General features: G+C 45.6%; 1 protein-coding gene across 1 annotated transcript in view; it reads left to right on the forward strand.

Annotated features, from left to right (window-relative positions):
* LOC8033658 (kinesin-like protein KIF12) overlaps positions 1–25,477 on the forward strand; it is a 173,021-nt gene that overhangs the window by 106,383 nt on the left and 41,161 nt on the right. Inside the window, exons 2-3 of the mRNA XM_040213715.3 lie at positions 15,875–15,967; positions 24,461–24,539. Of these exons, the coding sequence (XP_040069649.3) occupies positions 15,875–15,967; positions 24,461–24,539 (172 nt within the window). The remainder of the gene's footprint in view (positions 1–15,874; positions 15,968–24,460; positions 24,540–25,477) is intronic.

A 25,477-nucleotide genomic window follows, 5' to 3' on the forward strand; every position in this document is an offset into this window, starting at 1 on the left:
GTTTTTTGGATCGTTGCTGGAAACTCCAGCATAGACCTTGAGGATGAAGACGAAGTTTTAAATCCAGATACTGTATACCTTCATCGGTTGGTTCTTCACTCGTGACTTTGAGACCCGACGAGCAAGAATTAAAGGCTTCACAAATGGCCAGCGAAGAGGTGGAGGACAGATGAACAACTAGATAATCATCTACATGTCGGAACACTCGGCCGTGAAGTCCCAAGGTGGGACTTCACGGCTCGGTCTATGTACATGACAAAGACTTCATTGAGCACCGAAGTTAGGCATGAGCCTATACAGGCACCTATCTTTTGTTTAAAAAAATTTCCGTTCTATTCAACAAGTATGGACTGAAGGTATACGGTAAGGAGATCAATGAAGTTCTTTGTGGAGATCCCTGATGTATTTTGGAACATATACTTAAGAATTATGAAAAAAGGAAACTCACTCTCGGTTTATTCGCAGACTTTACTGTGGCGTGAGCCTTTTTTAAACTTCCCGCTTTCTATTAGCGAGGCACGCACGAGCGTGCCGTGGGGCCCGCGACTTGTGCAAGGCCACGAGGGAATAAATATTCTTTTTGGTTTGCCGTGACACGGAGACAGCCGCATTTCTTTCGGGCGAAACCGAGTACCGATACATGGTGTCAGAAGTGGGATATAATACATCCTAAGGAAGGAGATGCTGAAACGATTCCACGAGGGACATCGGGGAATCGGACGGTGCAGGCAGCGCGCCAAAGAAGCTGTCTGGTGGCCAGGCCTGTCTTCCGAGCTGAGAAGAGTTGTCAATAACTGTGTTGTGTGCACGAAGGTACGTCAACAAAACGCCGAGCCTCTCATGCCAACGGTGACGCCATCTCTGTCATGGCAAATGTTTGGGCTGAACTTGTTTCATCTACGAAGCAATGAGTATTTGCTCTGCGTTGATTACAGGTCTCGCTTTCCCGAGATCTCTTATCTACCGTCAACGAAAGCTGAGGCTGTCATCGAACGTCTGAAGAGCATATTCGCCCGCCATGGGATACCTGCAACGGTAGTAAGCGGCAATGGACCACAGTTCTCCTGTGATGCTTTCGCAGAGTTTGCCCGGAACTAGGGTTTCCGCCACACTGCCAGCAGCCCTCGTCATCTTCAGGCGAATGGAGAGGTCTAACGCACCGTGCAGACTATTAAGAGTCTGCTTGAGAAAGCAGAGGACCCGTAGTTAGCTCTACTTGCGTACCGGGATGCCCCGGGTCCGACAGGGCGGAGTCCAGCCGAACTCCTCATGGGGCGACGTCTGCGGGCACGCATCCCGGTGTACCCAGCTCTTCTGACTCCCGGCCAGGTCAACAACAACGTCGCGACTAGACGCTACCGTCAAGACAAAGAGCGCCAATGGTCACACTTCGACCGCCGATATGCAGCTCGACGGCTACCCAAACTGAGTCCCGGATCGACTGTGTGGGTGAAGGACCTCGAGCGCCCAGGGGAGGTCCTCCGTCAAGCGGACACGCCCAGGTCTTACTGGGTCAGAACCACAAGAGGGGACATCCGTCGCAACTGAAGAGCCATCAAGCGAGAGAGAGAGAGAGGGAGAAAATGTATTAACCCTCAAGCGAATTCCGCCTCATTCTGGTCAACGCGACGAGCTGGTATTGTGGCCAGCCAACACGATCGCTCCTGACGGGTCTGCCCTACCCGGGGAGGACGTCACGGAGCACCCGCCTACACTGCAGCAGGCTTCGCAGTCGCAGTCATCGACGCCGGACTGCAGAGTTCCCGTGGCAGCGACGAAGGCTGGAAGAAAAGTGTTTGCCCCCCAGCGGTTTGGTGAATAACTACAGACTACTCGAAACTCTTATTTATCCCCAGAGGGAGATGTGGCGTGAGCCTCTTTTGAACTTCCCTCTTTCTATAAGCGAGGCACGCACGCACGTGCCGTGGGGCCCGTGGCTTGTGCATGGCCACGAGGGAATAAACATTTTTTTTGGTTTGCCGTGACACGGAGTCGGTCGCATTTCTTTCGGGTGCCACCGAGCACCGATACATTTACTAAAGCTTTTGACTATCTAAATCCTAATTTGCTCAAGAAGTTAGATATGTATGGATTTCGTGGCCATGCATCAAAACTTCTACGTTCATATTTATCTTCCCGCAGACAGCATGTCCAATAAAAGGCCACTCATCTGAAATAAAAGCGACTGAATCGGGGGTAGCCCAGGGAAGAATTTTTGGGCCTTTTGTATTCAATATATATATATATATATATATATATATATATATATATACATGACATCGTAAATTTTAGTCACTCAACTCAATTTTTTATGTATGCAGACGGTGCGAGCTTATTGTTTTATGGTGATGACGCTTCGGAGCTTATTGATGACGCTAACGAAACGCTAGAAAAGCTTGATGGATGGAGTAAACATAATGCATTAAAAATAAACGCCGTTAAGACAAAGGCAGTTATATTTCGACCGAAGAATATACATATCAATATTACCAAAGATATTTTTATAAATTCTGCTCCAATAGGAATTGTTCCCGCGTTTAATACTTTGAGCGTAATTTTTCAACAAAAACATGTCATGGGACGACCATATCATCATATCATATCTAAATTATCTAGCATCGTCGGTATTCTATATCGTCATAAACACATTTTACCACTTAGAACAAAGTTAATATAATATCATTCATTATTTTTAACATTTAAATTATGGTCAACTCATATGGGGCACTACTACCTATACCAACCTCCAAAAATCTTTATGTTACAAAGAAAAATAGTTAGAAGCTGGTCAATGTACCACTAGAACATCCAATGAATGATCTTTTTAGTCAAATCGGTGTGATGAAATTTTTGGACTTATCGAAATATCATGTATGTGCAAGGTATAAAATAGAAACAAATTTATGCCAATATCACTTTAAAACGTTAGCGAAGTTAACTGGTAAAATTTATAGACACCCAACATGAATAAAAGAACCTTGGGAAGTATACTTTTTTAGAACAAATTATGGCCACCAAAGTTTAAAATATACTTTTCCAACTACCCTTCACCAGCTTTGTAGGCAGGGAATCGAACTTAGCAATATATCAATGAGCACCTTAGGGGAAATGTTTATTTCAAATATCTATTTCAAGCCAAATTGTCTGCGATAATAGCTAAAATCTGTTGAGTTGATGTTTTCTTTGGCGCTTATTTCAGTACGGCTCTAACTTTCTGTGTATGTTTTCACTATTCTGTGAATAGCATCTATGCTATTTATCTTGTTTAGCGCTAGTTCTCTTTTGTAACTTGTTTTTGATATATGTAGTGCACATGTCGTATATGGATATGTATATATATATATATATATATATATATATATATATATATATATCTTCTTTTTTGTATAATTGCTTAGGTGCCTGCGTCGCGACTGCTGGTTTAGGTAGCTCGGGGTTCGTCAAGCTGGTTTTAAAGCTTTTATCTCTTGTCGCTTTTTCAACATTGTTTTTGTTGAAGAAAATAAAGGTACCATTATTATTATGCAGCGCAACCTAAAAAAAAAAAAACAGGGCTGAACCGTCGGCCGTGGAGGATCATCCGTTCCTTCCAGACCGCGAATCCGGCCTCCCTCCCCCACTTCGCCCCACAACCAGAATGAAATTTCTGTACTACCCTTTCTTCCAAGTGGACTCTTCCCGAATGAATAGTTGACCTCACTTTCCGGATCCGTTGCTTCGTTGTTCCTTCGACGAATCGTCATTTTAATGTCATTTCTTGTGCGCGGCTGTGGTTTTTGAGAAATGCGTGTTTTCCGCAAGCCGGTCGTGATTTCGATGTTGACGCACTACAACGTGCATCGGAAGCAGTCGCTCGTCGCAACGCAGTGCTCATTCCTTTCGATTGGACATGCTGTTCTGTTTTGCACAGAGTTGAAATAAACGCCGCACAGAATATCTTCCGCTGTATGGTGCGTACGCTTTACTTCGAGACTATACGTTTCTCGCGGAGATGGCGGGATTAGAAACATAGAAACGGGTTGACTCAAATAGAGCTGCGATCTCGGCAGCTACATGATCACGCAAAAAAAAAAATCCAAGATCACGCACCTTCTTTGTACCCTACTTGTCATGTAGCAAGTAACGCGACGAAAGTGGTCGTACTTGTCATGCCAGTGATAAATCGCCACCTGTACTTATTGCAGCAGCAAGGTTTCATCCACCATGAACAAGCGCGATCTCGAAGCGGGCACAATCGGCATCACTCAAGTTGCCGTCACCGCCATTGAGCATGTTCGCGGCGGCAGTGGCGGTTCGACCGTCGCTACCGCCGCAAACAAGAAGCAGGAAGTTTTCGTCCCTTTTTCAAGCGCCACCAGGCGGCGCTGATGGGAATCGGTAAAGGGGAGGAACGGGTGCAATTTCCTCCCTTCTGCTGGCCACAGGGAGTAACATCGTTTTTCCCTCCATTTCTCCTCCCTTTTTTTAGAGTGTAGGCACAACATAACAGTTGAGCGACGATGCAACGGCAGTTGATTTGGGGTCGGTCATTCTCCAAGGGCAATTACAATTTGCCCACGCCAATAATCTGTTTACACCTCACGAGGGACAGCTCGCACACGATGTCCACTTCTGAGGGAAAATGTCGCTGAGTGGCTCGAAGAAATAAAATGGTTGGTCTTTCTAAAGAACTGGACACCACGCATCACCCAACTTCACCTTGCCACACGAGACTTACACAAGTTTCAGTGGTCGCGGCATGCAGAAGAAATCGTCGTTGCGGAATGAAAGTGGATTGGGTAGCAAAAAGAACATTGTCGCCAGCCATCAAGACAACGGCACCAGCAAAAGGCACACCCACGTGAGCAACAGGTGCCCGAGCTTGCTGCATTGGCGCAGAAAACTACCAGAAAAAATTGCCGATTACGAAGTAATTTGAGGACAGCTACTTGTTCTGAATCGTATATGTCAGCCAGCTCTGCAGCTTCAGTGCTTAGGTTGTCAGCGGCGGCACACCATGACGCACGATCACAACATAGCGGGTGGGGGCCAGCAAGATCATAGAATCAATCAAAGTCGCCACTCGGCCAAACTGAACAGAGGTGCCAGGAGCTGGAGCGTAATCTGACATCAAGGATCACAGGTACAACGACTAACCGTATGGCACGCGACTGGCGCTGAGAGAACCTGTTATGAAATTATTTTATAAGAATTAATAATTGAGTGCAAATCAATATACAGTATTCGATTCAATGACCAAAATACTTACTATATTTACTCCAGCCTTTCCTCCTTCAAATTGAAAATCGTGTTCATTGCCGGCGGTAGTTGTGTCGAGGACACTCGGGATCTCTGACGCCCCACTATTTCCACGTTCGTCGCCGAGCGAGCGCGTGCGTGGCCGAGTGGTTGCAGTGCTTGGCTTTCGTGCGGAGGCAACGGGTTTGATTCCTGGGTGCGGCGCGTTTTTTATTTATTGTTTCAATTCGGCGTTCTCGTAAGTGCGACAACCTTGTCATTTGATCGAGGTCCGAATGTTCTAGTCGCCGAACCTTCTACGTTGAATATGCCAGAAACCCACGCGGGTACACAAGAGGCTCTGCGTGGTGAGCCGGAGTCAGTCTCGCCCCAGCGCTCGATCCTGCATGCTGTGTCGCCGACATGGACGCGTGTGACGCTAACCTTCTTCTGTTTGGTTTTGGGCACAAGTAACCCCCATCAAACGCTTAGTTCCTTCAGTTATTCGCCGCCTCATCTTTGGTCATTCGTGACAATATGAATAAATGAGACAAACCAGGCTGGCGGTATAAGCAGACTCGTTGCATGAGGGCTACACTCCATCCACCCCTCCTGCACAGATGGTGCGTCCAAAAAACGACCTTCAGTGTTGTGGAATGCTATTTACTAAATTATTCACTCCAAGGGCTATCGTAGGCATTGAAGAGAAGACATTTTAAACTAGGTGCACATGATAATAACACCGACATAGCGGACTGACATTAATTAGCAAGATACAATTAAGCGCTTGTCGTGTGTGCTTCTTCGTCTTTTTGTCTCCTTTTTTTTGCGCTATTTTTAATATGAATATCAGTTACTAACTTGGCCAACAGGCCAAGCTTTTACAGGCGCAGCTACTGAAAACAAATATTACGCTCGTAAGAAATAATTATTTCCGTAACTTGTTAATCAAAGAGACCGATCACAGAGACGGAGCATCTAGTTTGTATGTGGTATGAGGTGATACTGAGCATAGGCATTGTTTTACAGCAGGACATTCCATATACATAAGACGATATACATTTTTCAAAATCCCAGTTCACGTCGAAATCTGATGCAGCACTCGAGTCAATTGGGCACTAAGCCGAGCTCACAGTGATTGCTGACATCACATTCTTGCCGAATGCATGCCCAGAGTGCATGCCGAAAGTATGAAGGCCTCAGGTCATTGGCGCAGATGCTAGCATACTCCGTTTCAAAACAATTTGTCAAACGGCAAAAGCTAAAGTCCCAGTGAGCCCATACGCATGTCAGAAAAGCACATGGCAACCTATCATCGGTGCACTCTCCTCCTGCCGTCGCGTACCTCCACTCTGTTTCTCCGATTGACTCGTGGGGCTGTAGCGTGTTCTATTTGCCAAGTTTTCGTGAAACTTAATATAGGTTACATACACTTTTGAAAAAAAAGCGTCCATTAAAGAGACTGAAAACGATGGTAGTCAACATTTTTCTACAAGCTCGTTTGGGCAAGGGACAAAGACAAATAGATACAAGTTATTTTGTTCAGGTAATTAAAACGAGTAATTAATTGAGCGGCTGATACAACGAACTTTTGATAAAAAAAAGTTATGGCTGTAATAAATCCTACGAAAGTGAAAAATGCGCAGTTAATTTTCTGTGTCCGATTTAGAGTAAATTTGACGAGTTATTGATATGTATGGTGCAATTTCTGGGCCTATAGGAAACATGGCTGTATTTTTTTTACTTTTTTTAAGATAGTAGATGTCGAAATGATGGTGAGAAAACGATCTAAATAAAGTCTGACCATACACTGGAGGTTAGTGTTTACTGTTGATAGCGATCGACAAGGTAAGAACTAATTATGTAGTAATTTGTGCACTGACCAATCGAAAATGTGCAGACTTGCTAAGTGTCTTGCGAGTGCCGAGGGGATAAACGAACTGTTTTTTTGTTTTTTTTAACGTTAGTAATGAACTACTTTCTGAGTGGTTAGTTCAAATCCTTTCTAAGACTTTGCGTGCACGTGACTTGCGCGAGCGCCAGCTTTTCACTTTAAAAAAATACATACTGCAATCGAATGCTAGCTACTACAGTGAAGGCGCGTTTATATAAAATATGAACATGCCTTCACGTTTACATAAAATATAAACGCGCCTGCCGATTCATAAAATCGTGGATTAGTACAAAAAGTGAAATATCGCGGTACCTTCCTCGCTTAAAGTTGCCGTGATAATGCGGTGACTTCCCCTACACTCTAAAAAAAGTCTGTGCGTCTGCTTTCACGCACAACACTCGGAGGGCAAATCAGCGCAGCTTAAGGAGGCAGCTCAGCGAATGACGATGCCGAAACATATGTTCAGACCAAAAAACGCAGTCTGAGTTGTGATATTAAGCAACGCAAAACGTCACTCTTGCATTGCTTAATGTCACAACTCAGTCTGCGTATTTTGGGCTAGACATATGTTTCGGCATCGTCATTCGCTGAGCTGCCTCCGTAAGTTGCGGTGATTGGCTCTCCGGGTGTTGTGCGATAAAGTTGACGCACAGACTTTTTTTAGAGTGTAGGCTCTACACGGTGACATATACTTTTCGCTTTGATTCTCAGACATTCCAACATTCAGACAAATCTAGGAGAATTCAAAAATCCTGCGCTAAAAGTTTTCTCGATCCTCGAACACATCAGGGAACCCCAGCACCGCTGCGGTGATACGACTGATGCTGTATTACGGATGCAGAGGGTCTTGCGCAAAAAAGTGTGTAAAATATAATTCCTTCAGGTATCCGCGTTATACCTTCGTCAGAGAGCAGGAGGAAGTCCAAAATCGTAGGGAAGCAACTGTACCTCACGACTACAGCGCACCGAACCAGCTGGCAAATACAAGCTCTGGGCGCTGCCATCTTACCGGTGACGTCACTGATTCTGTGAGGTCACGTGACAAGTAATCACTTTAGCGTGCAATATGGCAGCAACCGAGGGAAGGGGAAAGGCAACGTTATTAAAACACTCAGTTGGGAAACTCCCATAGAGACAGCATTGAAAAAGTGGCCCCAACCTGTCTCCGAGCACCGAGCTAATGACGAACACAACGCCACCATTTCTCCCGCAGCGGCCACTCGAGGAACTGCACGTGGCTTCTATTTTGGCTTTAAGAACAGATACAGCGGAAAAGGTTACAGGGGTGCCACCCCCGTCTCCCCGGCGGACGCGCCGCGTCGAACTATCGAAGTTAAAATGCACCTAGGTCGGGACGCGCTACCTAAAAGCCCCGCTGAGGCATGGTTGTATAAAAACAATATTAATTGTGCCGCAAAACCCTGCAAACTAAAGATTTTAAAAACATAACCCGCCCCTCTTTTTGTACTAAACTCCAATAAATTTCATACAAAAAGAGTCTTTTCCGCTTGTTTTTACGCAAAAACAGGCTTTCAAAGAGCTCAAGTTGACCACAGTACAGACAAGTGACAAAGAGTGGCGCTGTTGTCGCATTTAGCTCGGTCTCGGTGGACGCTAGCGGCCCAGGTTTCGACGGCGAGTTTCCCATAGAAGTCACGTGCAGTTCCTCGAGTCGCCGCTGCGGGAGAAATGGTGACGTTGTGTTTGTCATTAGCTCGGTGCTCGGAGACAGGTTGGGGCCACTTTTTCAAAGCTGTCTCTATGGTAAAAGCTTGGTCTGCTGGGCAAGTTGGTAGTGGACATTGATATTAAAAATAGCGCAAAAGAGACGGGACAAAAAGACGAAGAAGCACACAGGACAAACGCTTTGTCCTGTGTGCTTCTTCGTCTTTTTGTCCCGTCTCTTTTGCGCTATTTTTAATGTGACTGTCTCTATGGGAGTTTCCCAACTGAGTGTTTTAGTAACGTTGGTAGAAGCGAACGCACGCGAAGTGCACGCAGCTGGTAGCTGCGTGCACTTCGCGCAGCTGTTGAAGAGAGAGAACGCACGCGCAGCTGTTGGAGAGAGGGACGCAGCTGGTAGCTGCGTGCACTTCGCGCAGCTGTTGGAGAGAGAGAGAACGCACGCGCAGCGAGGAGAGTTGCGCATGCGTAGTGTGAGTGCGGACTACGACGCCGCGGGACATAGCCCGAGCAAGAGATGCTCCCCATCTAAAATGAGCTTCGAAAGAGCAGCAGCGAACGTCGCGGCGTCGGCGTGACAGCAGGCTGAACCAAGGTTGCGAGAGAGTTTCAGTGAATCGGCAAGGCCGCGCTCGGCTCCTTATCCACTAAACTCAGTATCTCGAATATTCGACCTAGAAGGGAGGCGAACATGACCCGGCAAGGTCCCCATGTTGGCCTCCCTCTCCTTTACACTCCGCTTAAGTGTAAACTCGAATCTTCTTGGAGCACGCGGATAAGCGTTCCTTCCCTGTTATGCACGCGGCACTATCGTGATATTTTACAGCCCGGTATACGCCGAAAACACGAAACCCTGTTTGTACTTGTATCTAGGATTCCGTGTTTTCGGAGTTAACATCTCGGGAAATTCGGAGGGTGTTTGTCGAAGTTTATTTTTCGCAGAAAATTCAAGGTTTATCTGACTTTATTTTTTGTTAGATTCCTAATTCTCTGAACTTCGGAGTCTTTGTGACTGTGTTCCCCATTTTTAAAAGCTCAAGAACGAAATTAATAAAGTCCGGGTACCATGACTCGTTGTCTCGAAGAAACCTCGATGGGCTAAAAGGCAGACCCCTTTTGTCAGTATGTTCGAGATTTCTCAACAAACTGAAGTTGCATCTCCCCAGAACCATTGAATTTGTGCTGCTATCAGGTCTTATCAAGTTTATTTTAGAACACAGTACTTATTTTTTTTTTACTTTTTATTTTGTCGTTGTGACCTCGAAATTTTGAGTTTTTCGGACAAATCCGAATTGACAAAAATCTACTGGCGAGTGTATTTTTCGGATTTATTTTTCGGTTTCATCCAAAAACACAGAACCCTACTTATATCTCACAATACAAATTCATCGCTCGACTTGTTTCATTTTCGGATTTTTCTACGACGCATCGAGTCATGCCGATACTTTTGCTAGGCTTTGCTACGAGCCCACCTTCCAATAACCTTGAAATAAGGTGCCACACGCACGCTACAAACCGATCCGGCGAATTTCTCGCAAATGTGTTGCGTGCAACTCCCAAAGAACGAAGAAAGCTATCATGGCTTGTTTGCGCGCAGATATATATATATATATATGGTGTTTCAGAGAACGCAGGCCAAATCGCTCCTGCGAAAACTACTCATCGCAACGATAAAAGGCTTATGGCGTTTTGGTACCGGGCCAGGGGCCCATTTAGGAGAATTATCAAAGTCCGGGATAATTAAGTTGTTAATTATTTTTGCGTAATTAACTTTTTTGATATTGTGTTTAAGGGCATGGTTAAATTAGAAAATTGCTCAGCATCATCGAAGAACACTAAGTCAACAAATTGCAGAACGATAGGAGGCACGCGAAGTATTTTACGGCTTTCTGAAAAACCGCACAAAATCGACGGGTTTTTAAGTTTCGGTTCGCTATCGGAGCGCATCTCAGCCCCGGCGGCACCGCGCCCCGTGGAGAGATAGTGCAGCCAGCCTCTGCTGCGTCGCGCGATGACAGCGCAGCAGAGGTTGGTTGCACTGTCTCTCCACCCATAATGCAACGCGCGGTTACGCCGACGGCGACGACGCTCAAGTCGGAAACGGGCGCGTAAAGAGCTCCGCTCTAAAAACCGGTTACTTGAAGTGTTTCCGAAATGAAGCACGAAGAAAGCCGAGGCACTGCACACAGCCGCGAAGAATTACTACAATTCCGTGTTTGAGTTTAGCAGAATTCTATCGCGCTGAATTTAGCGGACGGTGTTCCTACGTTACTGCGACGTAGCTTGGCGCCATGAGATCACGTGACACTGTGATGTCACGTGGCACCATCAAGTCACGTGACAATTCCCGTCATACCTAGGGGAGAAATTGTTCATCAAAATTTTGTAGATGAATTTTCCCTTTTATACTAGCGAGAAAATTGTAGCGGCATGTAAAATGACGTTACGTGATGCTGTGATTTCCCACTATATTTTGCAAAGAAACTTTCCCGCTAAATTTAGCGGGCCACGTCGTGTGTAAGCGAAACACACTTTGAATTCGCAGCGCGCAGCTTTGCCGATAACAACGGCTCATCCACTAAAATTCGAGAAAGAAACCGTATGGAAACATCGAACTGGACGTCTCAAACGTTTAACCATTTTTAGAACTTCATGAAGAAACATTGGCGGTCGCCATTTTCTCATTTATCTATAATGAAGCTCAGGGCAATATAGAACTATAGTTGATATGAGGTGGTCAGGAGTATATGGAAAAGAGGGATGGTACCATAACTGTATTTTGGCAATGGGGTACTGTGCATGAAATCAATGATCCAATCAGGATTAGAGATTCGGCAAAACGTAGGCGGATTGGCTTGGGAACATAGGGAAAGATATCAAATGAGGCAGCAGAGGGGGATATGGAATGGTCGTCTATTGAGAGAAGGGAGGCAATTAATAAGTTGAAATTTGAGCAAAGGTTGACCGAAATGGACGATATATGCATGAAAGGTTTCAGCGCGAAATGAAGAAACCGAACCCGAAAGCTTACATTTAAATACCTACACACTAGCGATGGGGCTGAGCAGACTACTTCAGTCGAAAAGGGAGTGAAAGAGGCAGAAAGAAAAATGTAGCAGGAAAGAATGCAGGGAAAAATTAGCTCTAACAATATATACAGGTCACAAAAACAAGACATAGGAAAGGAAAATGTGTTTGACAATTCACTGGGAAGTTCTTTGCTATTCCGAGGCAAGAACGAGAGTTTTGAGGACGTGGACGTATAGGTCAAAATTTTAGGAGACAGGCACATTACGTGCCGTCTGCAATAATGAGAATGAGACACTAGAGCATTTGGTATTGAAGTACAAGGGGGATTCGCCTTGCCCTCCCTAAAGGGGTAATGGATTTGGAGGGGGGGTTGGGTCGTGCTGGCGACGATGGAACGACGGAAGAGAAAAGGGTTACAGTCACAAACAGGCGATTAGAAGATTGGTGGAAATTATCAAAGGAAAACTGAATGATGCACGACTAACTAGCACAGCTGGATAAAGGTGGCACGGAGGAAAATTGGGACTCCCTCCCGCTTGGCCCCGGCTCACCGTCTCAACCCTGCCTCCCAGTGGGTCTGGTGCTGGGGTAAAGTCAACAAGGTTTGATCAGGGGGAAATCGGCGACTCTCTCGCCGGGGAGAAGTTGCGGTGGGTGATGATTTTAGTTTTTTTGCCGATCCCCCGAAGGTTATCCCCGTGGTGATAGTTAGGGGGAAAATATTGGTCTTAGAACTGCGGGAGGAATCATGTGTTTGTCCTTTTATACTTAGGCTAGGTGGTGCAAGCTACAACCCGTTACATAGGGTATACCCATAAACATCCATTCATACATCCTTAAGCACCAAGCGTGTGTGATTGGACCCGAGTCCTCGTCAAACGCTGACGAAGTACTTGTGTCGAATAGAGGCTCAAATTAAGTGACCAAACAATGGCGCAGCAGCTACTTGAAGCTGCACACTTTAGTAAAGGTTCTATTCCGAGACTTATGTGAGGTTCGTTGTAGCACCATTCCCCCGACGTCATTTCCCCAGTCCCCAATGCCCCGTGCCATTTCCCCCGAATGTCGAAATTCCCGTGCCCAAGTCTGCGCTATGTACCTGTGGATGGTTCGGTTGCGTGTTTTCAGGTGAACAAACACAGTGTAATACACGATTGCGCACAGAATGTTCGATGCGTGGTTATTTGAACTTGTAATTTTCCATCGGTTATTACTAAAATTAAAACTGTTATTTTATAACCTTCATATTCATCTTCTGCCGATTACTTTTTGACATTTGTTGATGCATTCGTGCCTAATGTTAATACACTCATGCACCTCTGCTAATATTTGACCGCCACCTCCTACATCTTGACCTCGACTCTTTGACCTCAACGTCCTAAATAGCAATATTATCATCGCACCCAGAAGTCCTCTAGGGCTATCGAAGTTCATTTGTATAGATGAACACTTCGCTGCGCTTTTTTAGTGTTCAATTGTTCTGCCTTCCTTTTGTTTTGTTTTTTCCTTAAACGTAATGTTGGTAGCTCTCCATTTTGTCCCTCGTCCCGTAACAAGGCTTCGGAGAGAAGCCGGGGGTAATGATAAAGGGATAAGGTTAAAGGGGGTTTTGAAAGACGGGAATTTTGAGCATTGGGCAGGTAAAGCAGGGAATTAACAGCGGGGATTTTGACGCAGCTAGGTGTTTCGAGATTGGGTTATTTCGTGCACAAACCGTGAGGTTTCTTTCCGTCCGGACGAGTTTTGAAATCAAGAACTATATCAGAATTAGATCGAAATCTTCTACATCTTTCCACATATCACTAAGACGGCGAAAAATGCTGAGTCACCAATCTGTGAACGAATGCGCGGCGTCTGATTTATATTGCGCATGTTCAGGATGGTTTCCACCGCCCATTGGACGAAGATGGCAGCGCGCAGAAGGCGATTTCTCGAAGGTTCTATCTGTAGCCCCTTGCATGAATGCTAAGCTTCCGGGTTATGGGAAACGGGGCCCTACGTTATCTCCGGGCGGGAATCCGCATTGTTTTGTCTTTTGGTAGAGATAAACGAGCGCAGTTCGGGAATAAGTTGAAAAGGAGTTGTCTGGATGACTCAGAACTGAAGACAACAACTTGCAAAGACACATCAAATCTGACGGACTTTCCCTGAGCAAGGGGCGTAGAAGAAAGCGCAAAATTAATTCGAGAAAGGGGAGGAAGGGGGGGGGGGGGGGTGTATATACATTTCCCGATTGCTTACTATAAATCATTGTGTCCAGATTTGTTTGAAATGTCCGAGGAGGTCGATTGCTTCCGCTCCCCTGCTCCGACTCCACTGCTTTCAGATATACGTCCGCCAAGCGTCGCCAACCTTCGTGCGTTCTTGTTTCATTTTTTTTTTTAAGTTTGTGAGTAAGTTCTTCGAAATCACATTACTTCAGTTTAGTTCAGTTACCAAGAGGTACAAACTGCGAACAATTATTTTACAAAGATAAAAGGAAAGCGACATAAAGACGAAGGTAGGGCAAAACGTCTACCAATGTCCTTAATGCCGCTTTCCTTTTTTCCTGTCCCTCATCGGCACTTTCTAATTCGTTGAATAAATTATTTTCATAGACCGCGTTATTGACTAAATTACGAAAATAAAAGAGAGACATAGAAGGCAGCATAGGCGGCAAGGGCTGTGTCCGTTCATCTTTCGTTTTCCTGATTCTTTTCAGAGAGCTACCTTTAATCTTGAAAATTCCAGTCACTTGGTTAAAATACTAAAGGTTTTTTCTTTTCTATACAACTCTATAAAGTGTTTGTTTAATGGATTACGACTTCTTGTTTTTGAACCCCCCGGAAAGTCTGCTGTATTGTTAAATAAACAAAATAGACTATAAACAACCTTACTGACTTTTTTTTTTTTTTAGGGGGGGCGGGGGTTGAGGAGGGGATGATAAGGATACTTATGAAGGCAGTTGAATTTTAATTTATATGCGTGCTATGGAACCCGATGTACTTGCCATCTTCTGATATATTACGCTTTTTTATCATGGTGAGCAGGAAATCAAGCTATACCAAAGGTGGTCCCTAGAACCCAATGAAGCAAAATATGTCCGGACCAGGGATAAAAATGTGTAGACAGTTTGTTCCGCTGAAATACATTTCTTTTAGGAGTTTTGCTTCTCCCAAAATCTTACATTTGGCTGGGGCTTCCACGCCCCAGCAAAATGTAAAATGGGCGTCCCCCCCCCCCCCCCAAAAAAAAACAAACAAACAAACAAAAACCTGGCTACGTGCCTGCTTAGAAGTATCAACACTGAATTCGTTCTCCGATTTTCTTGTAGGCGCCGCCATTTTGGTCCATAGCTCAGAGCGGCCGCGATTGGCGGTGGCAATCTTTCGATAGTACAACTTCCGAGCTTTATAGATACGGTGTGAGAAATTACACGCGATGTTGCTTAGGTCTTTCGCGGTCTGTTCTAACAATTCTAGAGAATGAAAAATCGTTTCCCGCTTCTTCAAATTGAGCTTCAAATACCTGGAAACATGATTTTAAAAAGCAAGGTGGCTGAAGTGTAGTTATTGTGAAGAGTTCAAGTCCTGGCTCCGCCAAATATTTCTTTTTCTTTTTTTTTTTTTTTACTTTTGGCGATTTTGTAAAACTTTGATTCAATCGATCAAGTGCGGTTCATTCATCTGCATATTTTTGATTATTCCCTTCTGGAGATGGCCGGTTATTTCCTCGATAAGCAACGGAAAAGAACCGTTTTTTTTTTTTTTTTTTTTTTTTTTACGACGTTTGTTTTGCGCAACTTTTATGTTTATCGTAAAAACAACAATATAATCCCTTTCCACCCTAAGTAATGTGCATCCAACGTTCGACCGGTTCCGCCATGTCTCTGTCCATAGGGCGGGGTGATAGTGTAGCAAGCGCCACCCAGCGCACGCTCCATGAAAAGGCGCCAGGCGTTCAGTGAAGTTTGTCAACTGACTTTGATTACTAACGTTGGTCACCACTCAAGCAAAAGCGCGTGTTTTTTTGAAGGCCCTCTAATTCGCCCGTTCTTCGTTTTCTTCCCAGGCCGAGCACGGCGTCCTCCCAGGACTCGCTCATGACCCTGAACCCGGAGGAACCGGGAGGGGGAGACTACGACAACATCAACGTCGTCGTCAGGTCAGTCGAGAGGCATAGCAACGACACTCTTCTTTACTTTCAGCTGAAGTCGCACGATGGTAACAAATGATCTACTTGAAGAAATAAACCCCTTTTAAGGGTCATGTGCACATTTTTAGAAGGTGTGGAGAACTGCACAATGGTGGAAGAACCGACATCACAAAAGTGCCAGCCTAATACAAGATAAGGCGGTGAAGAAGTGGTATTAGTAACTCCCTTGTGTCTCAGTTTCGGCGGTGTCTCTTGTAACCGTCATTGCGCAAGGATTCCACTGTTTCAAATATGGAGCGCATTTTCGAAAGGACACCCGACTCCCCTACGGGAGACACGCCAGAATGAGGGGTTATATGCAGATGTCGACGTATTCTTAATAGCTTCACTTACATAGTCACAACGTGCAATGTATTGAGCGGTGCTGCTGGTCATGTCTCATGCCTTGTCTGCTCCGTTGGTGTTTTTGATGCCGCGCGGATTGATCCGCGCACCGCGTGAGCACGCTGCTCTTTGTGGCTTATGCCATGCAGGTCATGACGTCCCAATAGGTGTTGGCGGTAATGCGTTACAAGTAATGGCGTTGCTGGTAATGTAGTAACCTGCGGGTTACAATTTCAAAACAGTAACGTTACTTATTTCAATTAACAGGTGACGTAGTTACGTTACTCGATACATCTTCCCAAGACCTGGGGATAACTACACTTAAAAATTTCGTGTTTCTATACTTCGTTTTACCTTAAGTGCAGACGCAGCCGATCCTACGATTTCATGGTACCAATCAGGAAGCGTCAAAAGGGCACCATCATGGTGCCCTTTCGATGGTAAAAATGGCCGTTTTAATGGAAGCGAGACAACTTAAGGGCCTCCCTGCCATCCTATCCTGTCAATTACTATATTATGAATTGACTTCAAAGGCTACAAGCGCGATTTCCTTGCTTTTCATCACTCCTCGGCAGCACGAACACTCATGCAGCGAGGGCACCAGTCGAAGTTCCCTTGCCGTGCTTTGCAGCTACCGTGAAAATCTACAAAACAAACCATGTTTGGTATGAGAAAACGCAAAAAATGGTGATTAATCAGTTCCTTTTCCAAAAAGAACGGTTCCAAGGTCTCTGGGTTATTGCAAGTTAGAGGGTAACTCTGGTATGTTTTCTCGATTTGAGGGTTACGGCGGTTTTTAGTGAAGGAAGTGCAAGCGAACTACGAGATGTCAGTTGTTTTTGTTTTTTTTTTTTTTCTTTTTCGATAACTTGTGTAGTTTTGTAGATATACAATTTTAAAGTTATGTTTTGGAGGTCTACAACGGGAAACCGGAACCACCAGTTTGAGCATGATGGCAACCGTTGTGATCAGCTGCATGGCCATAAAGTGAGCGGAGTTTGGCAACTTCCGGTTCCTTGGAAAATTTTGTTTAGCTGTTGGCAATCGACGACAATCTGCAGGCATGGTTCTGAAAATTACAGTCTGGGGTTTCAGAATTATGTTTGCACAGGCATGCCGCTCATTGTCGTCGTTTGTGAACAGTGAAACAAAATTTCCTGAGGAACCAGAAATTGCCAAACGCAGCTCACCTATTGCGGTACCCCAAAACGTACTACTGGCCTATTCGCAAGAGCAGTTCCAATCAGCCTGGCAAAATGCTACGCCTTTTTTACTGCATCGCTTTGCAGATAATGTGAAACATCTGTAGCAGATATTAATGCGCCGAGAAACTGAGGGAGAGGAGGAGACGAGTACGCGCGGGCATGTCAGAATGTCGAGCTCATGGTTGGTATGCTTAGTGGGTAGACCTAGAATAACCGGATCGTGGGGAAAGTAGGGCCAAGCTCCCCGTATGGTCGCCATTTTGGCTCATGAATTTAGCAATTTCTCCTTGACCTCTCCATTCTTGGTGAGCGGATCTAAATTCGCTGGTGAACAATAGCTTTATAGCGATGTTTCTTGTATACTGAGGTTTTTCTATTCACACACCTGCGAAACAAGTGTGCGTCTTCGTACCACCACCACATGGGGTGTCGGTGTTTGAAAGGCATTGAAAAATGATTTTCCTGTTTTGAAATACGCAAGAAGAACAATATAATTGTAAAAGATCCGTGGAGATGGGCTCGATTGATAAGTTGATTGCATACACGGTGCCAAAGAAACTTATGTTGGCGAGGAACGCCTTCAGTACGATGATAGCTCTGACTGCCCTTGTGCCATCGTCAAAATAAGGCGCGTTCTGAGGTCACCCATAAATAGCCAATGTGGTGGCAGCCGGCCCCTCTAGTGACGAATCTGTCACGTGACCACCGACTGACCACTCGATTCCGCGAGGCCCGCGAGGAAGACAGGTCAGGAGCAGACAAGGCCGCCGCGCTTTGCGCGCCTTCGATATACACCGACACGCGGGCTCGACGTCACGGAGCTGCGGCGGCGCTGCGATCGCGCCGGAGCCGGGGGGTGTGGGCAAAAGCGCGCACGTTTCGCATGGGCGTCATAGCATTTCAGCATGCCGCGAAGCTGTGTTGCCGTTAATTGAACCGAAATGTACAAGAAAGGCAGCGGAGTGAGTTTCCACAAGTTCCCGGCAGACTCTGAAAGACATAGAAGGTGGATAATATCCGTGGATCGAAAAAAATGGTCGCCTCGCGCAAACGACCGTTTGTGCGGCATACACTTTCTTGGAGGCAGGTGCGGCTTCCATTTCAATCTCCGTCCCGAGGCTTGCATATGTGCAGGGAAACCGTTGTCTGATCGAGACCACCCGGATTTTGTTTCCACGGTGTTCGCGCACAACGCACCCGGGCACCCCGCAAGCGCTGGTCGGAGGCTCGCTACGCCCGTGCTACCGAGCAGAAGGGGATCGACGACAGAACGGCAGTGTTGTAGGCGTTACCAAAAAAAAAGTAACGAAATACGTTACTCGTTACTTGCAAATCAAAGGCACGCGTTACTGAGCTACGTTATCTAAAAATAAAAGGACGCGTTGCCGCTACCGATAAAAAGTGAGGCACGTTACTTCTGCGCTACCTTTTTAAATTATGATTGAACACATATTACGGTTTTGACGATACAGGTCATATATCAAGAAACATCATGTTCATGCAGAAACTGAACATAATTACTTTAGCTCTTTTCACGGTTTCACCTAAATACTTACGAGAAAAAACGCAAAGAAAAACATGGCTTGACGCCCAAACAACGGAAACAATTGAAGTGTAATTTCTTTAAGACTTGGGAAGTAGTAATGACTAACGTAACTACGTTACTTGAAATAGTAACATAAGTACGTTACCCGTTACTGTGCCGAAAACGTAACGAGTAGGTTACTACGTTACTGAAAAAAGTAACGCGTTCCTGGTAACGCCGTTACTTGTAACCTGTTACCGTCAAGACTGCAGAACGGACGAACCTTTATTGGTTGTAATGCCTTGTGGTCATGAGGGTATGAAAAATATCATACCTTGACTTGAAGACGCTCTGTGTATTTAATCAATTAATGAATACACACACTTCCGCAGACCCAGAGTCTGCTGATCCCGCCGGCAGTGCGGAAACCGACTCGATGTAATCGTAGACCTCGAGAGACTTGTACGCCTGCACCGTGTCGGCCGTGAACTGGCTTGGCGAAAAAACTAAATAAACGACGGCCTGAGCCGTTGACTTCCGTGGCAGCAACTTTACGTCGGGAGTCCAGCAGCCTTGTTTACGGCGTACGGATCCTCGTAGGCAACGCCGTCCACGCACAGTTTGTTTCGATACCGCTGCCGTTCAGGCTCGGGCAGCGAGCTCAAATAGTCGGGCATAGCATACGACATACGTTGTCAGGAAATACGACGCACAAATAAAGATACAAGCGTCCCTACAACGTCAACAACGAGCGCACGCCATAGAGTGCAATGGCGAAAACACGGACAGCCGGGCTGCTTTTGCCCACATAGCTACCGCGCATGCGCGGCCTTCCGGCCGTGTTAGTAAACAGAGCCGCTCCGCGTGTCGGTCTATATGTCCGGATAACCTAGGAAACTAAAAAGTCTTTATGCAGCGCCGCGGCGTCATAGCGTGAAAAAACGCTGCGGCCTCGGCCATGTACTATTGGTATGCGCTGGTATACATTCTTCTCAACGAGCTTCAGCATTACGTTAGAGCGGCAAACCAGAACCCACAGCCCAGCGAGGAAATGGCACCTCCGCCCAGGTGACGCCATCTTGCCTGTTTTCCACGTTAGTGACCACGTGACGTCAGGATGGCTGCGCCCAGAGGTGGGCCAGATCAGATTGGCCAGATCACGGTCAGCAGATCGGCCTTCTGGGGCTGTGTTCCAATCTTACTCGAATGGATGGGAGTTATTCAGGCGTGTCATGTCACGTGACAAGACAGATAGAATAACTGTACGTACAGTGCCCTAGAAGTTGGGTAGTGGGCTCACCGCCCTATCTCACCCTGTATTGCTCTGAAGCGGCTGGTGTCGAAAACGCCGGAGGCGCTGCGGTAGATTCCTCCTGAAACTTCTCCCACCCTCTACCCGCGATTGGTCCGCCCGCTGCCCGCGATTGATAAGAGCCACCTAACCGACCTAGTCTGGCCAATCCGCGCTGGAAAGTTTCAAGAGGAAACGCTTACAGCGCCACCGCTGCGTCGACATCAAACGCACCAGGCCGAGCCGTCCCGTGAGCCCACTACAACTCTCTAGACCACTGTACTGGACGCGGGTAGGTTTTCGAACGGGAATGTACAGTACCTTTACCCTAGAGTCAAATCTAGTAAATTTTGGAACACGGCCCTACTGACCGTGATCTATCCAGTCTGATTAGGCCCGCCTCTGGGCGCAGCCATTTTAAGAATACTTGATCACTAATGTGGCAAATGGGCAAGGTGGCGGCAACCCGGGGGGGGGGGGGGGGGGGGGGGCAATTTTTGGCCGCTGGTTTACCGCTCTAAGTTTACTCAAGCTCATTGATTCTTCTGTGGGCAGATCAGGATTACAATAGGTGTTGTTGCATACCCTGTGTCGGTGGGCAATACAAAAATGCACCGGGTCGAGGGTAAGTACGTCAGTTGCGCGCTGGTGTGAGGTTATGCGAAAAGGTATATAGATACCCTTAAAACGTTTAATTCACTTTGGCTCTGCTTACCTGACTATTTGAACGTGCCTCACGCAATAGCGATAACATAAATTCGTGCTGCTAAAACACCAATGCAAAACAAAATGGGACGGACGGGAGTCAAATTCACAATGTGCGAGTCTTACATACCGCTAGCTTGCACGGCCGCCGACTTTCCTCACTGAATTCACACGCCGTATAATAGCAGCTAATACTTATTTTACCTAGATACACTCAATAATTCAAATTCTTTGTGTCATAAGCGAGGTTTAGCGCAGCAAAACTGAACGGCGCGTCGTCGAATGCTCAGACTTCGTCGAAATGAAGAGCCAGCAGTTTTGAGCAGGTGCAAGTTCGAAAATGGAATATTTCATGATACAAACGATAATATCAATATTTGTAAAGTTGAAATGAGGAATCGGCGTCCGTTTTCGTCGAGAAGAGTGATTCGTCTGCAAGAATAAAAAAATGTACGACAAATTGCTAGGCAATTGTGTTGTTAGCATCCCAAACGTTTAGGGATACTCTCAGTCTCCAGACGCCAGACGCCTAAGATGACTGCTCTCTCCGTCAGATAGTTTAAATCGTACCATGTGTACACTTGAGAGTTCTTCCTAGGATGAAGCGATACTACCGCCAACCGGCCTGATAAACCTGGCGATCTTCCAGTCCCTTCCATACCCGCGAGCTCCTCCCCTCACTGCGCAAAGGTGGCCGAGATCCTCTTCGCCTATTTCGCTCCTCATCGCCTACCCCTCTGGTCACATGACTTCCCCGTTCACCAATGAGCGTCGAGCACGTAACTTCTCCTTTCCCACCTGTCAACCAATCAGTGTCGAGCCTCGCGACCACGCTTTTATCTGAGCTTCTCGAAATGCCGAACACCTAGCCAAGGAATGCACAGAAAGAATAAAACACGTAAAGGACGAACACAGACACGCACAGTTCTTTCAATGAGCAACCAACATTTGTGAGATGCCCATGACGCTACGGCCTTGAATTTAAAAAGAATTGAAAGAAAACGAAAATATTCAAAATTTAAAATGAACCCAAATTACTCACAAATTTTAAAAAATACCAAATTAAGATTACATGAAAAAGTATGGAAATTAACTCCTGAAAATCGGGGAAAGAAAGAAGATAAGAAAGGAAGGAAATTAACCTCTAGAATAGGGGAAAAGGAAGAAGAAAAGAAAGGAAAATAAGACACAATTAATAATTGATCAAAACAAGCTTTTTTACGATAATTCTGGCGCGAGGAACTCCAGCTCTTTTGACGATAACACCAAGGAAGGCTCAGAGGCATTGTTCGCGGCCGTATCTGATCTTAAACGCTTCATTTATTTTGCGCCCACACTTATCTCTGTGTGGATCAGGCACTTTGGTGTTTTCAAAGTTTGGCGTGCAGGCGTGGCAGGTACGGGCATGGACAACTATTGGGTGGAATGACTCCGATAATGCCTTGGTAACTTAGGCACCTTCCAGTCTGGCCGATGTATTGACGTCCGCAACTCAATGTGATCGAATAAATTGGCTTCTCCCTACAGTTAACATACTTGTTGGAGTGCTTGATGGAGCATTCTGGTGGTCGATTATCGCTATTCATGCTCTGGCACATTTGTTTTATCCTCATTCTACAAGTGAAGACCAGAATTAATTGGGGGGCTAGTTGGTTGAACATCTAGACGGTGGTTTTGAAAGCGCAAAAGACTGAGAAGAGAAGAAGAGAAAGCGCTCTGTCCTGTCCCTTCCTTCTCTTCTCAGTCTTTTGCGCTTTCAAAACCACCATCTAAGTGAAGACCACTTTCGTGTCGTACAGAGCAGCAAGAGTCTTCAGGCGGTGGGCGGTGTTGTGCACGTACTCTTGCTGGTGATCGAGGTGGCGATCGAGGTGGGCAGGTGGTTCCTTTCAGCGCTAATCTTTGGTATATATGAATGAAAAAGACACGTTGGTCTGATAATGAGAGACGTTGACTTTACGACAGTGATCTAAGCTCCAAAAGTGAGCTCGCTTTTCAGTGACTGATTATAATGCTAAATTTTGTGGACAAAATCTAGTCGCGACGCTTGTTTACTTGGGACAAGGTGAGAAAGCTTTAAGTTAATCTTGAATAATGATACTATCAATATACGAGGGTAAGGTAGGTAGTGAAAATAAAACACGCCCTGCGATTTGGAGGTGCGAACAGTCTGCGTGTATCGTGTTCGGTGTCACAGCGCAGACCACGTTCTTTTGTGTGCATACCACGTTTCAAACTAAGTCAATCGTCGTCTAAAGCAATCATGCGCAATAAATACGACATAATCCCGCGTTTTTCTTTTTGTTTTTTGTTTTTTTTCTCCGCGTGTTTTGTTCGGTCAACGATAGCAAGCGTACAAAGACTTTTGAGCGCCGTGACGGTGCACTTTTGGCATTGCTTGATTGGTTCCATCATATTGTAGACTGAATTCGGATGTGGAAACATGCGTCCTCAGATTCTGGATGTGGCTAAAGAAATAAAGTGAATAGATACTTTAAAAAAAATCAAGGATTATATTTTTTAGCATAAATAATTGCAAAAATGTTCCAAAAGCCGGGATTCATGATTAAAAACAAATACCTCCGACTTGCATAACAATACCCACAATTTATAAATAGACGTTTCGTCTCCTATGCGGGAGACATCATCAGTGCAGCTTGTGATGGTTGTTTGGTTGCTGGTAGCTAGTCGGGTGTTCCTAGGCTGCACCGATGATGATGATGCTCCCGCATAGGAGACGAAACGTCTACTTTTAAATTGTTGGTATTGTTATGCGAGTCGGAGGTATTTGTTTTTAAGCATAAATAATATATTCTATAAAAATATAGAAAATATAATTTTTTGTTAACTTGTGCGTGTTTTGTATATGCTGTGTCGCTCTGAAACCTGTATGGGGTACAGGACCTTGGTCGCTGCTCGATGCACTCGTCCCTGCCACGCCGCTTCGAAATGGCTGGTAAAATGTGATGAAATGGCTGCGCTGCGAGTACGTGTGGAGTGTAAACGTATTTACGGCCCCGCCATTCGCTAAGCCGGCCCACTTCATTGATTGCAGCGATTGACTCTCCCGTGTAATTAGGGGGAAAATATACGCTTCGGACTTCTTATGGAGAAGAATTTTTGGGCTCCGCTGGCAGCCACATTCTTACGCACGTTTACTAAAAATGTTTTTTTTTAGACATATACTAATGTGACATGTCCTAAACGCTGGCGCTAGGTTCGGGTGAATGGGAAGCTTAGAGCAATCGCATTTTATTTTTGCGGTGTAAACAAAATCGCCGTTTGTTTTCCTCGGCCGACGCCCTTTATATGGTGGACGTATAACATTTCCCCCGCTTCGAAGACACGAATCGTAGAGAGTCTAATAAAAGAAAAAAAAAATCTTTACGCAGGGTTCGACCGCTCACGCCGCACGAGAACAATAGGAAGAACAGTCAAGCACTCAACTATCCCGGAGAAGGACAAGTACTCGTAAGCGTCGTTTATGCACATTTTAGGCTTACTTAAAGCCCGGCATTTGTGTTATGGTGTGACATTTGTTTTTTAAGTCGAAATAGGCGTGAATGATAGGAATGACGGCGTTGCAAACAACCTTATTTTGTACCTGTTGGCGCTTGTGTAAAGCAGAACAGTTTTTTCAACGTAATGCAGAGCGCAAGTTCGTCTGCTTCTTGGACAGAAATCGCGAGGATGTCAGAACGCCAAGCTCTTATTGGCTGAATGAAAAAAAGAAAATAGTGGGTAGACCTCGAGGCATCTAGCATTGCGGTCTACCCATTGTCCTTTCAATCAAAGCCAACCAGATCTCGGCATCAGTTTGACGTCACCGCAACTCCTACGCAAGAAGCAGACGACTTGCTCTCCGCATACACCCGAGGCTCGTGGTCTCTAAAGCAGGGGTCAAACTGCTAATACATGATACAAAAGACAGCTTGCAGACACTGGCTGGAGTGTTTTTCTTGTCCTTGATGGTGGTTTTTGCCCGATTGGTCATACAAAGACTGTCTACAGTCATGTTCCAAACATGCGCGTGTATGAAGCAAACACGCTTCAAACATATGCTTGTGACGTGTCCGGAAATAATTATGACTTCATCGTGTCGGCATGCCGTGTCTTTCGTATGATGTGTAAAAAGTGGGACTCCGGCTTAGAGAACCATCCACGACTGGAAGGCACAATATTTGTCTGCCGACAGAAGAGATGTCTATACGATGAGCAGGAATATAGGGTTTCGATGCTGTAAAGAGAACCCCTGTCCTCGCTGCAGTCGTATATAACGCCGCCATTATGATGAAAGTCTCCAAAATTGTGTAATGAACTAGGAAAAACGTATCAATTTAATTGAATCTGTAGATGTCGCGTGGACCTCCATTAAGTAGGTTCCTTTAAAATCGAACTTTCGTCGATAA

The sequence above is a fragment of the Ixodes scapularis genome, unplaced genomic scaffold, assembly GCF_016920785.2.
Source record: "Ixodes scapularis isolate PalLabHiFi unplaced genomic scaffold, ASM1692078v2 PGA_scaffold1__304_contigs__length_218370807, whole genome shotgun sequence".
Taxonomy (NCBI): Eukaryota; Metazoa; Arthropoda; class Arachnida; order Ixodida; family Ixodidae; genus Ixodes; species Ixodes scapularis.